At 48.1% G+C, this 17,753-nt stretch overlaps 1 protein-coding gene across 4 annotated transcripts in view; it reads right to left on the minus strand.

The window, feature by feature from the left end:
* Nucleotides 1–17,753, minus strand: part of Tmod1 (tropomodulin 1) — a 70,415-nt gene that overhangs the window by 21,271 nt on the left and 31,391 nt on the right. For 2 of the 4 annotated variants that reach the window (XM_050156161.1, XM_050156160.1), the window contains 2 exons: nt 12,012–12,168; nt 5,492–5,611 (listed from right to left, as the gene is read on the minus strand). In XM_050156161.1, the coding sequence (XP_050012118.1) occupies nt 5,492–5,611; nt 12,012–12,168 (277 nt within the window). The remainder of the gene's footprint in view (nt 1–5,491; nt 5,612–12,011; nt 12,169–17,753) is intronic. The other 2 variants (XM_050156163.1, XM_050156164.1) reach the window with 1 other exon arrangement.

Below are 17,753 nucleotides of genomic sequence, written 5' to 3' on the forward strand. Positions count from 1 at the left end.
TGGTGAGATTCTTCCTCCTCCAGGGAGGCTCCTTAGATTCTCCCCTTTCTTTCAGTAGCGGGTGTCCTTGCTCCATCACAACGTACTTCAGAACAAAGGTGGTTCCAGGACACCTGTGTGCTTTCTCTGCTGGGCTGGGGCTCCCAGGGTCAGGGAGGAGAAGCACTGCTCTCCTGTCTCTATGGCAAATACCTGATGACTTTTTTTTTTTTAAATTAAGACATTTCAGTAAATATGTTCTCTAGGTAGAGAGAGAGCATGGCAGGTCTTAAGAAGACTCAGATCAAGTTCTGGCTTTGACCGTGTTCTCAGTTCCACCCTGGGCAAGCCCCTCCTCTCTCTTGGCTTCAGCCACCTGTGTCCAGCCAGGGGTGATGCAAGACCCTCACTCTGGCTGCACATGCAGACTGCCTGGGGGCTGTAAACCACCAATATCCAGCTCCTTCCTGGACAGAGGGGTGTGATCTCTGTCTTTTTCTTTTCCCTTTTTATTATGTAATTTAGGTTGACCTTGAACTCATAATCCTCCTGCCTCAGCCTCTCAGGTGTTGGGATAACAGGAGCGCACAGCTAAGCCTGGTTCCTTGAGGTGATTTTGGTGCCCCCAATGGGAACTGAGACCCACAGAAGAGATGATCTCAAAGTCCCTTCTGTTTCTCGCCCCTAGGAGTCTTTGCTAAAATTAGCCTTGCCGGCTCATCGGCTCATCCCTGAGGAGGGCTGCTGAGAGACAGCTGCTGCTTTTCCAGCTCTCGAGGTTTTAATTTAGGCTGTGTCCCCGTGGGCTGAGGGAGCCGAGGCTGAGTCAGCAGCAGGTGAGTCACGTCACGGAGACTCATCTTCCAGAGAGGTGCTCCAGCCCCCACACAGCGGAGGTCTCAGGTTCGCCGAGGCTGGGATCATATGAAATGTACTGCCTCAGTTCAGAGCACACAGGAGGGGAAGGAGATATGTAAACAAAAATAAAAATGGAAAACATATGTGGTGCCTGAATCTCCACATCCTGTGATGGGTTAGAGAGGGGCACGGAGGAGTGTGAGGGACCAAGAGTTAAGAGCCTTGGGTTGTTGCTACTTTTTCAAGTGACCTTGTAGAGGTCATTTCCTCCTTGGTCTCCCAAGGGTTTTGCAGCTGCAAAGCTGCACACCTGTGAATGTTGAACTCTTACCTTCCCATGGGAGCAGCCAGGCAACCATGCCCCCAGTTTTAGCCTGTTCAGTGTTATAGGGTAAGCATCCCCACACTTAACAGGTTTGCTGTGTGGAGCAGAGAGGCTCCTAGTATATAAGGCAGTACTGCATCTGCCAGGCCAGTAAGAGTTCTAAAATTGTCCCCTCAACTGGAGAATTCTAGTCCTAACAACATAGGAAAGATGGTATGCAAAGATAGAAGGGCACAGAAGGAAGAAATCAGAGTTCTTGGAGAGAAGGAAAGAAGAGAGGGGAGGGAAGGGAGAAGGGAGAGTGTGTATAAGACAAATGTCCACCACCAGCCTGGGGCTACTGAGGCTTTCCCCTGGCTTGTAATGTCTGCATTTGTCACCAGGAGTGAGCCTTACCAAGGAAACCCCTCCCCTGACATCTTGTGTTGCTTCCTCCTTTGTAGATCTCAGCCAGGCTGATTTTAGCGCCAGGAGACTAGATTTCTTTTCTTTTTTTTCTCTTTTTCCTTTCCTTTTTTTTTTTTTAAGTCTAGATCTTCCTCAAAACTCAAAAAGGACTATTTTTGAACTCTGAAAAAGAACATTGAGTTCTGTTTCCTCTCTGCCTTGGCAGGGCTCCTTCCATTTGTAATTCTGCTCAGGATGCAGCGTGATCACGGCACACATCCCCGGCTCCTCCAGCTGCCACAGGCTTGAGTGGTCCTGGTGGAGGGCTGCGAGGTGTGTTCTCACATCCCAGGTGCAGACACAGAACCTGGCTCTGGACTTGGTGCTGGGGAACTGTTCCTAGAAAAGTCACATCCCCGGACAGTCTTGGAATGAGAGGAGGATGGATACGTAAAGGCATTGAAACCACCAATGACCAAGAGACAGTCTAGCGAAGGCTGGCCAGTTCCTCTTGGGGAGTGGGTGCTCCCTCCAAAGGCTAGGCCTTCCCACCCCACTAATTTCCTCATTCCTGCCCTACTGCAAGGGTTTCTAAAGGCCAGTTAGGGACCAAATCCCGAGCAAGTGTGGGAGGCAATGCTTGCTGCCGACTCCCTTTAGTTTAGCGGCCTTGAAGCTAAAGTCATGGGCCAGAGTCCCGTGAGCTCTACTTAGCACCCTGTGGGGACATGTTTAAGACTGAAACCTACATACTTTGGGCCTGTCCTCCCGTGCACTTCTTGGGCGCCCCAGGGCAAAGATTGTATCTCATCCAGCCTAGTAAAGACAGGTGTACCACATGTCTATCAACTCAGTGAGGAAGCCTCATGGATTGTCAGTGACGTGCCTTCCTTCTGCCACCCCTGGGTCTCCTTCTCTGTGGTCTCCCACAAGCTCCTGACCGTTACTGACAGATACTGAGGCTGCTACATAAAGAAGCATGTCCCTGGCCGGGACGGGAGCTTTCCCTGTGCCCGAGTGCCCCATCCTGGAATTTCCTCTTTCCTACCCCACTCTCTCTAGATCACCCCCAGCTGTCTGACTTTTGGCTCAGTTTCCCTGTCTTCCTTTCTTTCCCCTGACCCACCCTTTACTCCAAGTGCCCCTCTTGTGCTCCCTGACCTATCACCCCAGTGATCTTGTCTCATTTGCCTGTGTAATGCCAGCTCCACGAGGGCGGACAGAGCTGTTTCCTTTGGATATTTTCTCACCAGAACCAAGTCCACAGCCTGGCACACGGTGGGTAGGAAAGCTCCGGGTAACTGGTGCCATGTGGGAGAGACCTAGTGAAGGCCCGGTTCGTGGGGACACCCTGTGACGACAGCATGTAGACCAGAGGCAGCTGCAGACCCCCTCACCTCTCTCTAGGCTTTCCTTCCTTCAATAAGCCACCCATACTGGGAAGTCCGACTATGTTGCGGGAGGTCCTTCCGCTCCTCCAACCAATAGCTGCTGAGATACAAAAAAAAAGCCAGGTGGCGGTGGTGCACGCCGTTAATCCCAGCACTTGGGAGGCAGAGGCAGGTGGATTTCTGTGAGTTCGAGGCCAGCCTGGTCTACAGAGCTAGTTCCAGGACAGGTTCCAAAGCTACAGAGAAACCCTGTCTCAAAAAAACCAACCAACCAAACAAAAACAAAAAGAAGAAGAAAAAGGAAAGAAAGCAGCAGCTATTGGTTGGAGGAGTGGAAGGACCTCCCGCAACACGACTATCCCCTCCTGGGCTAAACTGTCTGGTTCTGATGGGTGGCCCTGCCATGCCAACACCTCTGGCCATCCAGGGCAACTTTCTTCTAGCTGCCCGACTCTGCTTTTTACCCACAGCCACAAAGCCTGGCATCATCTTCGCTCCTTGTTTCTGATCCGGCACTAGGAACAGCTGGTATCTTGGGGTAAAACGGGGACAATAATAGAATTTACTTCATAGGGTTTGTCACGGTCAATAAATACAGTGCTGTATGGAGAACTACTCACACAGCACCTGGAACATGTTTATCACTCAGCAGACGGCCCGTGCCTCCTTCCCCATAGGCACTGCCACCTTGTCATGGCTAAAGTCAAACAATGACAGGCACTCAGGGACAGTCAGCTAACACTGGGATGCACGCACAGTCTCCTGCTCCTTTCCGGACATCACGGGGCTGGGGATCTGAGGCAGATCACCACGGTGTGCTGACAACAACAAGGAAAATGTTTCCAAGAGCAGGCCCAGACGCCCAACTCGGAGGCCTGCTCTGTTGAGACTCAGGGCAGCCTCAGGAGCCCGCTATGACAGCAGCCATTTAATAATCCCCGTGTGCCCTCATGAGGGCCATGATGTCACACAGGGGTTCAGATGAGCAGGCCCCAGATAAAAACAGCTCATGGGGAGGAAACAGAGGCAGGCAGGGCAAGGTATCCACTCTCCCTGTTGCACAGATTATCCAGGAGTCAAGGGACCTGCGGGGGAGGAGGAGGGGCTGAAATATGCGGGCACGCTGAAGGATCTGGCATGGCTCCATTGGCATCTTATGTAACCCGCTGAGCCCCTGGCTCCTGAGCTGCATGCCTGGGCTCCCGTTGGGGCCATTTGGCCTCTCAGCACTGCTTAGACTGGACACCATTCTCTGGGTCCTGTCACTCTTGTCCTTCACCACCTGAGGTGGTGCTGAGGAAAGGGGCCATCTGGAGAAAGAGGCTACCTGCCTGCTCTGTCCAGCCTCTCCTCAGGTCCCTGCAGTCTGGCTTTCGCTGCCACCATCTGCGGTCACCACTGCTACACAGTGTAAACCACTGACCACAGCCCTAGTAGCTAAGAGGAAGGCCATCTGCAGACCCCTCCACTTGCCTTAAAGCCACCAAGAGCCACAAATAGCATCCCTGATGGTGGACTGGATGAAGCAGAGGCAGATGCAGCCTGTCCGGCCTTGGCCATGGATCCACTGTCTCTGGCAGCCTGGAACCCCATTCTGCCTTCTTAGTTCTCTGTCAGTCTGTCTGTCTTCACTGAGTCCTTCGGTTGTCACTCACCTGTGACTGGCTGCTGGGCCCCGGGCTAGCTGGGCCCCGGGTGTGCCGCCTTCACCTGCCTTGTGCTCTTCCTAAAGCCTGGCAACTCTGAGCATGTCCAAAGGAAACCTCCTGCAGAATGCTAGGCCATCATGCACAGCAGTTTCCACCTGGATGGCCCACGGATAACTCAGATGCCCCAGGCCCCAAACTCAACTCAGTATCTCCCTGACATTAAGGACACAGAACTCACTCGATCTCTGGGCCCAGCTTGCCCTTTTCCCTGCACCATGCTCACGGCCAGCTCATCCCCATCGTCCCATTCCTCTCCTACGCCAAAGGTCTGCAGTATTTCTCCCACACCTCCCACTTGCTGAGCCAGGGCGCAGTGTGGGTGAGGCAGGTGGGTGCCGGTGCAGACTGCAGTGAACCCCAGAGAGACGGGGACTGGGTGCATAGAGCAGGGACTCTACAGCGGTAAGGAGAGATAGGGGCAGCAGAGGGTTTGCAATAGCAGACTACCTTCTGGAGTATATTGTTGTGAAGATGGTAGGGGAGCGTCATGGGGGCGGAGGGGGGCACTTAAGAGGTATGAGGGTAACACAAACACAGCCGTGCTCCAAGCCCTTTATGAGATGTTTGGGCAGAATCTGGTGGGTATGGCTGCAACAAGGCTTATCCTGGCTCTCCCTGGTCGACATTCCTAATCCCCTGGGGAGTGGTCTCAGGGCAGCAACAGGTGGTTCCGTGACAGGGTGTGTTTGAACAGTTTTATTTAGTTTGGGTATTTGGGAACATTTTTTTTAAATCTTATCCTATTCCTAGAAATAGAGAGGGTGTTCAAATGTTCAAATAAAGCAGAGGAGGCTCTCTGCACAGGAAGCCTTCAGGAAGACAGGCTTGTCCCTTGGGCTTACCTGCAATGTCACACAGTTCTGCATCCGAGGCATTTGCCAAGGCCTCCTCCAGCTCGGGCTCCAGCGTCACACTCTCCAGCACAGGATCCATGGGCTTCTGCTTGGGGACCCAGATCTTTCCTGTAAACACACAGGGTACATGGCTATAGTGAGGTCTGAGACTCCCTTCATGAAAGGTTCTGAGATGAGAGAAAAACCTGTAAATGTTCTTCAACAAAGTAGATAAAACGCACGCAGACTGTTTAAGGTTGAAAGAGAGCCAATTGCATTCTAGCTTCATGGGACCTTCTGTTCTTAGAGTGGCGAGCTCGTAAGTGGGTGGAGGAGGAATAAGGCAGGCAGGGGAGTGCCCACTGTGTGTCCACCAGTAAAGACTGTTGGAAGAGTCTGTACCAGACAATTCCGGAAGTTACTACAAAAGACGTGGAGGGGGCAGAGTGATGGCTCAGTAGCTACTGCTCTTGAAGAGGACCTCATTCTCAGCACCCATCTCCCACAAGTGAAAACTGCCTGTAACTCCTGCTCCAGGGAATCTGACGCCCTCTTCTGGCTGTGGTAGACCCTGCACTCACACACAAATTCCAGTTCATAAACACAACTCAAAATCAAAGAACTCTTTTTTTTTTTTTTTTTTTTGAAGATCATGGAGATCCTTAAGAAGGAATATGTCCTAGAATAAATTTTCTGTGAAAAATCAAGTTTGAAAACCATCACGAGAAATTGCTTTTCTGAGAAACTGTGTGAGGTTTTGCATGTGTCTCTCCAAGCTTGTACCCTGGGAACCCCATCCCCAAATTTATCTGTTAAGGGTGTGTGGAGGGGGAGCTTTGGGGGAGGTAGTCAGGATGAGCTGAAGTCGCGAGGTTGGGCTCCTGGGAGGGCATTAGTGACATCCATGCTTGCTGCTGCTCTCTTCACCACGTTAGCATGCAAAAATGAACACCACCTCCACCGTGCCTCTGCTGCCAGCTCTGGAACCTCTCAGCTCTTAGAACTCTGAGAAGTAAATTTCTTTCTCTATAAATGAACTAGTCTGTGATATTCAGTCCATATAGTCTATGATTGGGCATGTGTGTGCTGTTTGAGGGTTAGGGCAATCAGAAGGGAGTCAGTGCGACAATTGTCTCTAACCTTGGGCCTTACAGAAGTACGGAAAGAGCCCCCAAGATCAGGAACAACCAAGGACACCCAGCTTTATTGGGGCCATCAACAGCGCGTGAGATGTTCTAGTTAGAGTGAATGCCGTGCTGCGTGAGAAAGAGGTGGAACCCAAACAGAAGACATTTCTGTTTACAAATAACACACTCTTATGCGGAGAAAAGTCTGAACTTCTACATTCCAAAAAGCAACTAATCAGTCAAGCAACCAGACAAACCCCTACCCAAATTAAAAACAAACAGCAGCGACAGCTGTGGGGACTCATCAATTCAGCAGTGTTTGGTGCTGAGGATGAGAGCAGAGGGGCGTCTATGGAGCAGAAACAGGAATATGCAAAGGCAGCCAGGAAAGCAGTTCACAATAATAACCAAAGAATAAGATACTTGGGAATAAAGTCTAAATCCATGTACACTGACAACTACAATGCATTCATAAAAGAAATAGAAAAAAATAGAGATCACTGAAAACAATCTCGTTTCATAGATTAGAAAACTTTGTAATATGAAGCTAGCAAACAACACAACAGAATTGAGAGCCCAGGAAAATGCCACACATATGTGCAAATTATTATCAACAATGTACCATGTCTATTCAGCACGTGCTGGGTCACATGATATAGTCACATGCAGAAGAATGACGTCAGACCCTACCTCACAACATAGGCAAAAGTGAAACTCAAATGATCAGTGACCTATCAGAATTAAAACCAAGACATTTTTTAAAGAAAACAACAGCATGATTAGGATTAGCAATGGAATCTTGTTGTTACCACAAGCAACAAAAGAGACCCTCTTGAACATCATTCAAAATTGAAAGTTTTATGTCTCAGAGGGTGTGATCAAGGAAGTACAAAGACCAGTTCTGGAGTGGGCAAAATGTTCATGGGTCGTACAGCCGACAAAAGCCTAGTATCAGAGATAGAGAGCCAGGGCTGGTGAGACGACTCAGCTGGTAAGGAAGAGCCCTGGCCACCAAACCTGACAACCTGAGATCAGCCCACCAAACTCACACGGTGGAAGGAGAGGACCAGTTCCTGCATGCTGTCTTCTGACCCACACAGGCACGCACCCCATGGTGGTTTATGCACACATCCATATTCATGTGCAAGCATGCATATGACCACACAAATCAATACATGGAATAAAATCTAAGAATACAGAAGTAAATTTTATAACTCATCAACAAAAAGTCAAATGGCCCAACTTAAAAACGGGCAAATTACTTGAGCGGACATTACCCCGAAGAGGATATGTACATAGCTAACAAACACACGTGAAGACGCTAACTGGGCACCACTCCACAGCCATGAGGATGCTGCTGCAGAGGGAACGTGGCAAATCAGTGTTGGGAAAGATGAGGAAAATTGGACCCTTTATGTATTGCTGCTGGGAAGCAAAAAAAAAAAAAAAAAATAGTGCAGTTGTTATTGAAGTTGGGAATTCCTCCAGGATTAAAGAGTGATCACTGGACTCATCAATTCTTCCCTTAGGTATACACTCCAAAGAACTGAAAACAGGTTATTAATCTTGAGTAAGGCCTGTATAAGGCAAGTGTATAATCGGCTGGTCAGGAGGCTGAAGTAGGAGGATTGCAAGGACAAAGCCTGCCTCGGCTACAGAACAAGAGAGTTCAAAGACAGCCCAAATATCTTAGTGAGACACCCTGCCTCTGGTCAGGCTGGGGGGGGGGAGGAGAAAGAGATGTGGCTCAGAGGTAGAGCCCTTGCCTAAATCTCTAGGGTCCTGCTAACCGAACCAGAAACAACAATAACAAAAACCTCCAATACTTGTATAGGAATGTTCATCATACTTCTACATAAATATTTAATTTTAACAGACTAAAGATGGAAAACCTAAATGTCTATCTGTGGATGAATGGCTCAACAACTGTGGGATATGACGGACTCTGAAAACACAGTAAGTGAAAGAGAGAGAGAGAGAGAGAGAGAGAGAGAGAGAGAGAGAGAGAGAGAGAGAGAGAATGGCTTCACTTGTAGGTGATACTTGGAATAAGCCAGTCCACAGAAACAGATTGGGAACAGGAAAGAGAATAAGGAGAGAATTGTCTAGAACCCCGCCCCCAGCTCCGGCATGGGATCAGTGCTTATTCCACGGGGAAAAACATTACTTTGATTTCTTCTTTTAGCAAATATCACTTACCTCTGCAAGCAAAGCACACAATAAAATCATAGGGGGAAAATGTATGAGAAACTCTACGGTGAGGTGAGATTCTAAACAAAGGGAGAAACGTACAAGGAAAAGGAAATGCCTAAGAGCTGGGGCTGTAGCTCCGCTGTGGACATGATTGACGCAGTAAGTGAACATTCAGTAAATAGTTAAGACCCGTGGTTTACTAGCCCCCTGCTACAGGTCCTTCCCCAACCATGTGACTCCATGATCCTCATATGAGGGACTTAACCTTCTTTTCTTCTCTTTCTCTCCCTAGTTGGAATGTGAGCATTAGAATAGCTGGTCCTCCAGCAGCTAGAAGAGCCGTAAAGATAATGATATATTATGGGGAAACAGAAAAGTCTAGAGAGGACCTTGATTCCTGGCAGTGGGCAGATGGCTAATCAGCCTTTAATATTTTAATTTCTATTTATGCAATTTCCCAGCATATGCAGCCAAATCGAATTCTAACGAAAATATCTTGCATGGAATTCTATTCTGACCTCCCCATTTGCATGTGAGTGACTCCTGCTCCAAATTCTCCAGGATGTTTACACAGATGCATGGCTACCAGCACATCTTGCAGAATCTTGGGGTGACTGGGTGCTATTTTTCCTCAGCTTAAGCTAGCTATGGGCCCAGTGTGGGGGGTTAAATTCTCAGTAAAGCCTGGGCTAATGGCATGAGATACCTCTGGCCTTAGCCCCTCTGTGGAGATCTCTGCTTATTTAATCCATAAGAATTTCAGCTACCATCAATTATATTCTGTTAAATGCTATTATTATTTTATTTTATGTGTATGGGGGCTTTGGCTGAATGGATGTCTGTACACCGTATTCATGCTTGGTGCCCCTGGAGGCCAGTAGAGGGCACTGGATCCTCTGAAACTGGAGTTATGGACATTTGTGAGTCACCATGTGGGTGCTGGGAATTGAACCTGGGTTCTCTGGAAGAAAAGTCAGATTCCACTTCCTGAAGGCGTAAGTCACGAACAATGCCACACCAGTTTGGAGTTATGATTAATAGGGTGTTATTTATTTAAAGGGGAAAAATCTTACAGATCACCGTCCCAGACAACAGCCATCTGCATAACCAGGAAGGGAGTCTAGTCTCCGGCGGAGCAGGAAGTGAAGAGACAGAGCAGAGGAAGTAGCCGCTTTTTTAAAGGGAGAGAGACCACGCCCCAATGGGCTGGTATCACAGCAGCTATTGGTTGGAGGGGCGGAAGGACCTCCCGCAACAACTTCCAAGTCATGTGTCTCCAACTCCAATTACATTCTCAATGCTTTTGGACCCTTTAAGCTGGCCACATATGGGAACTTAAGGGATTCGAGCTTTTCTACTGCTCCCCCGGGGCCACTGCTGATGCCCTCGCAGCCTCTGTTTCCTTGGGTTTCAAATGTGCAGGAGGGACTGCGGGGGACAGACAGCCCTGCTTATGCCACAGGCCCTTGGGTGAAAACATCGCTAGAGCATACAGTCTTCGTTGGGTCCACTCCGCAAACCTCCTCCCCGCCATTGCTGCTGCCCCCTTACTACCCAGACCAGCACTCTTCGGGTTTTGTGGTTCGCATGCCCCTTGAAGTCTCTTGGACTTTCTAGCTTCCAGGAGCCAAGAAAAGCTCCAACCCCAGGGCTGACGAAGGTTGGACTCCCTCCACAATGTCTGCCTCTCTGTGCTTCCACATTTCTGTCATTAGGCAGCCACACAGCATCACACACTCGGCTGGCAACAGGGACACAGAGGGGACAGCTCTAGACACAGACCCAGATTCGGCAGGTTTATGTTCTTGCAGATAGGGGCCGTGGGAGGAATGAGAAGAGAATCGGGGACACAATCAATTAAAACAATGTTTTAATTCAACAAATACTCACGAGGCACCTTTTGTGTGCAAGGTGTAGCTGGGTACTGGGGATGCAACAAGACACAGAACACTCATGGACCTGTGGGCTAAGGCAGTATGTCACTGGAGCGGGACACATTCATCACCCGTAACTCACGCCCAGCCCATGCTCCGCTCAGCACTACGGAAGGCTAGCCCCTTTGCCAGATGGGGCTACCAGGTAGTCAAAAATCACCCACATTCCAACCCTCAGGGACCAGCTCCTGAGAGAAGATGATTAAGGAGAATCAGAGAGAATGTGAAGAGCTTTGAAAGACCCACTCAGGTCCCTGAGATGGCAAACACCCAAGAAGGGAGCAGAGAGTGGCGATACACCTTGTCAAAGGAGACAGGGGCAGTGTCGCTGAAAGACAGGTCAGGGCAGATGGAACGTGACGGGCAGGGCAGTCATAGCTCATGTGTCCATAGTATTTGCCGTGTGCCAGGGCGGGTCTATCCATGTCTCAGTTCTCCCAAAAGTCGCAGGAGGCTGGGAATGTTCTCATTTAGTTTGCCGGAAGAGGAAACAGAAGTAATTCATTGAGTTCTCGTCCTTAATAAGTGGTAGAACCTGGGCTATAGGCTCTTTCTAACCACAGCATCTCTTACTAGACACACCCAGGAGTTATAGAGCTGGGTGGCAAGGAAGAGTACTCATGGCCTGGGGACAGGTAAAAAGTTCCTGCAGTAAGAACAGAACTCAGACTTCTGGTCTACCCTATTCATCATCCTTCTGGTCCACAGATGCCGCAGGTAACTGGGTAGAGCATGCAAGAAGGCACACTCGAAAAGCCCAGGGAGGACCTGAAGCTTGGATTGTCATGGAGAGTGTCTATCTAGGATCCTATGAAGACTTCTAGATGGCTTGTTTTTTGCTGGAGCAGAGTGTCTCGGGTAAAGAGATGAAGGAAGGCTGTTACCGGGGCCAGAAAAAGACTTTAAAGAAAGTAGAGTCAGGACAGAGGGAGCTGGGTGAGGTGCCTTGCTCCTCGTTTCCACAGAATGGTCCTTGTTTAGTTCTCATAGTCTGGCGTCATCAGCAATAGCTTTCTCTTTCCCTTACACCCTAGTTAAAGAGGATCTGGAGAGACATTTTGGTTGTCTGGGTGAGTCTTTTTCCTCAAACCATCCCCAACTGATTGAATATAACACCACAGATGATGCTTTGGGGTAAGGGACTGTTTACTGTTCAGGCAGGAAGGACCCAAGAGAGGCCCAGGTACATTTGGCCCAACACAGGGTAGGACACACAAGTGGTCCTCTGTGAGGCCTCAGGAAGGACAAGCTCATGAGAGCCGTGTGGTTTAGTACCTCGTTTCTCCCCTGTGTAGGGAACCAGGTCTTCTCGATCCTTAAATTCCTTCGCTTGCTTTTCCAAGTGATCCAAAAGCTCCTCTCTTTTAAAGGGGCCTGTGGGCGCCTTGGTGGTCTGATCCTTCTGCCTCAGGCCTGCGGGGAGCAGTGCATTCTAAGATGAGGGTGGTGGGTGAGAGAGAGAGAGAGAGAAGGAGAGAGAGAAAGAGAGAGAGAGCAGTCAGCAGCTATAGATACGCAGTTCTCCAGAAACACAACACAGACTAGTAGGGGCCTCCGAGCTGGAGAATCCAGCCAAGTCCTTTCTTTTTCTATGTAAGGAACCAGAAAGCTGGAGAAGGGCTGGGACTTGTCCCAGGTCACACAGCAACTTAAGGGGCAGAGAGGAGCTGTGGGGCTCAGTCCTCTGGTGTCACTACCAGTAACCTTTTCAAATGTATGGTGTTAACCAATAGGGTAACCAACATAGGCTGGGCATAGAGAGATTCTTGGAACTCAGTACTTGGACACAAAATTATATTTGCTACAGCGAGGTAAGTGATCAGAGAGAGAAGCCAAGGGAGCTTGGTAGGGTCTTGTATGGAAGATGACTCAAAGAGGGAAACCCTCCCCCAACAAGCCTGAGAAAGGCTTGACAGAAGGACAAAGCAGCTAAGGCACATATAGTCCACAGTCTCTATGGCCTTTGGGTCTGGTGGATCTGTGCTCATGAGAACTGATTGCTACATATTTTAAATGCCGCCTCTGGAGATGGGTCTCTCAAGAAGGACAGCACCACCCAATTGCTCTGGGCTCTTCTTCAAGCATGGGGAGACTTGTAGGTGTGGGTTCACTACCAACGTCGATTCCTACTTAGGGGGATTTCAGTCACTCAAATAGGTTTCACCTAAGTCAGCCCCCTGGCACTTCAAGAATCAAAGACAATGAGAGCTTCAAGGATGCATAGAGACCAGTTTTTATGTAACCCTCCCTTCAAGGGGAAACTGAGGCCCAGAACACAGAAAGACTGCCCAAGGAGTTTCAGGGGTAGCCCATGCACAAACCCAGGGTATTCCCTTAGATTTGGGGGAGAGGCAAACTTTCTAACCCTCATGCAATCTGTGCCCCTTACGTTTAGAGAGCTAGAAGGGGATGCCTCAGAGGCAGGCATGCAATCTTAGCTGCACCCCCAAATCGACCAAATTGGTGTCACTCCTATCTCAAGTGTGGCTTCCCTTGAAGTGCTTATTCCTTGCCACTCACAACATGCTGGATCCTTCCCTGAAGACCTCTTGAGGAGAGGGCGAAGGACACGCGGGATTGGCATGCCCACAGGGATGAAGCTTGGGAGAGAGACACCACTGGCTAATAGCTATGGCTTCTTATGAAGTGCTCACACCTGCTGTGGTTTCAACAGCAGCAGGGTGTGGCCTCACATTGGGTCACAAGGGTCTACAGTTTGCAAGACTTGGGGACAAGGGGTTCAAAGGTGGGGGCTGGGGTATGCACAAATAAACACAGGCCAGAGGCCAGCAGAGGCATTGGGATCTGGAGTATTTTATGAGAAGAGGACCAGCAGGCAGAAAAACAAACATGAACTGATCTGAGGGAATCCAAGGATGCCGTGAGAGTCACAGCAGTTCACAGACAGCATCCACTGTGGCGATGCTTGCAGGTGAATCATGCTTCCACAGGCAGGTACAGATCGTACGGCGCTTCCCAAAGCTAGATGTGGGGGTCTACTCCTTCTAGCCCATGGCAGGGGCTTCTTGTGGCTTAGTGGGTAATGGTACACTTTACTGCCTGCCATGTCTATCCATGGCTATCCACAGCGGGTGACCCACCTGCTTTGTGACATGAGGCTACATCAAGTCTAAGCCCTGTCAGGGACCAATGGCGGAACACCAGAATGGCATTCACCAAGCCCCCCTGACCCTGTATTCTATGGCTTCTATGGCTACATAACGTGAGTGATGATGGTGATGATGGCTGTCTCTTACATATTTGGGGGAAGTTAAAATGAAGTAACGTGAAGGACTGGCCTGTACTGCTATACTCATTATGTATGTATTTTATGTGCATTGGTGTTTGGCCTGTATGTGAGGAACTGGAGTTACAGACAGTTGTGAGCCGCCGTGTATGTGCTGGAAATAGACCCAGGTCCTCTGGAAGGGCAGTCAGTGCTCTTAGCCACTGAGCCATCTCAGCAGCACTGAGATATTAAATACCCCCAACTGATAGCGTCCCACAGTTCTATTATCAAATAAGACACATTTTAGCAGGAGGCCAGTCATTCAAAATGTGGGTAGTAGAAAAGAGTTATCCAAATATGTTCTAGAATCCAAGGAACTCAGATACACAAATATGAAATGAGCTAATCCCTGAAGGTGAGTGCCCGATGGTCCCTTCAAGGGGCATGGAATTTTCATCTCCATAAAGGGTTTCATAATTCTCTCTGGTTTATTTGCTTTATGATATTCTCATTCTCTCTCTCGCTCTCTTGCTCTCTCTCACTCTCTCTCGCTCTCTCTCAAAAGCAGAGTATCATTCTGTAGCCAAGAGAGGTCTCCAATTTGCCGTGCTCCTTCTTCAGCCTCCTCTCTGTTGCAGTTACAGATGTGTGCCACCTCACCAGGGTACCATAGATTTTAATGACAGGAAGGGGTTGGGGCTCAGTATTGTAATGAAAAAAATAAACCATGAGGTTGAAAAGGGGTTTTAAACTCTCATCACCTTCAGACTTTGCTGCAGAGGACCCTGGCTTAGCCGGTGTGGTTTCCCAGCCTTGGCATTATGGTGTGCTAATCTGGATAACAGGGTCATGGCAGCTGATCTGACGCACTGGTAATGGTCGCTCTGGTTTCTACCCCTTCAGAGGTCAGCTGTCCTGTGACAACAATAACCATCTCCAAACACTACCGGGTCTTCTGCGGGGGAGCACTGCCCTGGCTGAGAACCACTACATCAAATCAGGGCCATAGACTATGGAAGGAAAGATGGTTTTAATGTGTGTATGAATATTCATTATACAACGTATTAAAACATGATTTCATTAAGTTAAATATTTAATGAAAAAAGTTGAGCTTTAACAACCAAAATTTCAAAAGTATTTTCTAGAGATTCTTAGCTCATCGACTTTTTAAAGTACATTGTGACCACGTCAGCCTTATTAGGGCTCAAAGTTTATTTTCTTTCCATTAAAGGCTACATTGAAAAAGTCTCACAGAATCTTCAGTTAAAATCAAAGAGAGCTACATCTTTTAAAATTTAGATATTTATCACTTGAACTTGTTTTCAAAAACAGCATATGACCTCACAGTGTACATAAATATTAACTCACAGAGGATCAAAGACCAAAATGTAAAAGCTAAAACTATAAAATTCTTAGAAGAAAGTGTAGCCATAAATCTTCAGACTCTGGATTAGGCAATGGTTTCTTAGATATAACACAAAACAATGAGCAACAGAAGAAGAAGAAAAAATTCCCCGGATGGACTTCACCAAAATTAAAAACATTTGTTCTTCAAAGGACACTGGCAAAGAGACAGAATGGGAGAAATGCCTTTAAATCACATATCTGATAAGAGTACAATGTCCAGAGTGCAAGAGTTTCTTGTGGGATTCAATAATAGGGGACAAAAAATAAACAATTTAAAGAATGGTCAAAGACGTTGAATAGATATTTTCCAAAGAACATATAAAATTCCTGATGGGGGGGGGGGCTCTGAAGAGATGGCCCAGTCAGTAAAACGTTTGCCACACAAGTGTGAGGACCTGAGTTTGATCCTTAGCACACACACAAATCAGTGAACACCTGTAATCCCAGAACTTGGGAGGTGGAGACAGGACGGTCCCTGACTTGCTGGCCAACCACCTAGCCTAACCGGAGAGCTCCAGGTTGAGTGGGAGACCATGTTGCAAAAAGATGGGGTGGATGCGCATACGGGTAGCACAGACTGGACTCAAGCTATTAATAAAAAAATAAAAAGACATGAAGCTGGGAGAGACCCAGAGTGAGGGCACCAGGAGGAGTTGGGAGAGGCAATGGTGGGCTGATGTAATCAATGGATCTTATATAAATGTATGGACTGTCCAAAGAACCAAACATTATTTAAAAAAATAAGGCGAGACGCTAACAAGGAAGACACTAGACACTGACCTCTGGTCACCATATGCAAACTAACAAACACATATACACATATACCCCCACATGCACACTCATGAACACGTATACACATATACACCCCACATGCACACTCATAAACACATATACACATACACCCCCCACATGCACACTCATGAACACGTATACACACATAACCCCCTACACAAAATAAATAAATTTTTTCATTATAAAACATCCCTGATAAGCTGGGTGAAGTAGCACATGCTTGTAATTCCAGCTGAAGCCGGCATGACACAGAGTTTGAAGTCATTTTGAGCTACATAATGAGACCCTGTCTCAAAAAAAGACAAGCCAAACCAAACCATAAACCTCTTTCAAAGATGTCCACTGAACATATGAAGAGATACTCAGCACCACTAGCCATCAACAAAGTGCAACTCACGCTGGACAGACACCATAAAAAACACACATGTTGGCAAGAACATGGTCGGACTGGACATTGGCAGTCGGCAGGCATGTGATAATACAGAGACTCTTTGGAAAGCAGAGTTTCTGAAGAAGCTCTATCCCCCAGACTCCAGCCTCTATCCTGGGGCTTCCACGCCTCCAGAACTTGGTTCTGGCACATAAGCCCTGCACTCTGCAGTGTTTTATTACACTGGCCTGAGCTAAGAAATAAAATTACTTTATGACCCAGAATGTGTAGTTAGAAGTGGGAAAAGAATTCAAACCATCGATTAGCCACAAAACTTGTATGAAAATGTACATAAGGCATGATTAACAATGGCCAAAAAATAAATGTGCTAAGTTCCATCAACTGATGGATGAATAAGTAAAATATGGTAGGTCTGTGCTGCTGGAACTGGCAGACAGTGACGGGGAATAGAGTACCGCAGCATGAGTGAATAGGAAAGCATGCTAAGTGAAAGAAGTCAGCCGCCGAGCAATTCTCCTATGCTGGAATTTATGTGACGTAAGCACCAGCGCTCACTTAACAAGCCAAGGTCTCCTGATATGGTCGGTGGAAGTTAAAACCAAGTCTGGGTTGGAGGGGTCTCAGCAAGACTGAAGCCGAGTCAAGTTTATTGCAAGCAATCAGACTTTCTGCCTTATCAGGAATGGAATATAATGGCGGTTGCCAGGGTCCGTTCAATTGTAGTTGCTGGGATGCAATGACGTTTGTAGGATATGCAGGGTACACGAGATTAATTAACACCAGCCAAGCTTCTATATGCTTCGCTGACTTTTAGGGAACACCAAGGTACACAGGAGGCCTGACTGTCTCACTGCCTGAGGGGAAGCCTTGGTTTCTCAGGAACTGAAAGGCATACAGTGCCCCAGGAGTCATGACCTCTAACCTGAAAAGCTATGATGGGTGTCTCTCAAGGCAGCCTGACCAGGCCAACTCCACAATTCTCTGCAATGTGATGGCCCAAACAGTCCAGTCTATAAAGCCAAAAAGTACCTAACTTGTTGCTCCAGGGCTGGTGCTCCAGATTGAGCTCTGCCCCTTATCCCCAAACCACACACTGGAGCCCCGATTCCCAACATGACTGTATTAGAGATAGGATCTATGTGGAAATGATGAAGGATAACTGAGGTCATGAAGACAGAGCCCTGATCCAACAGGATTA

The sequence above is a fragment of the Alexandromys fortis genome, unplaced genomic scaffold (assembly GCF_014885135.2).
Source record: "Alexandromys fortis isolate MF-2015 unplaced genomic scaffold, M_Fortis_MF-2015_v1.1 scaffold_92, whole genome shotgun sequence".
Lineage (NCBI taxonomy): Eukaryota > Metazoa > Chordata > Mammalia > Rodentia > Cricetidae > Alexandromys > Alexandromys fortis.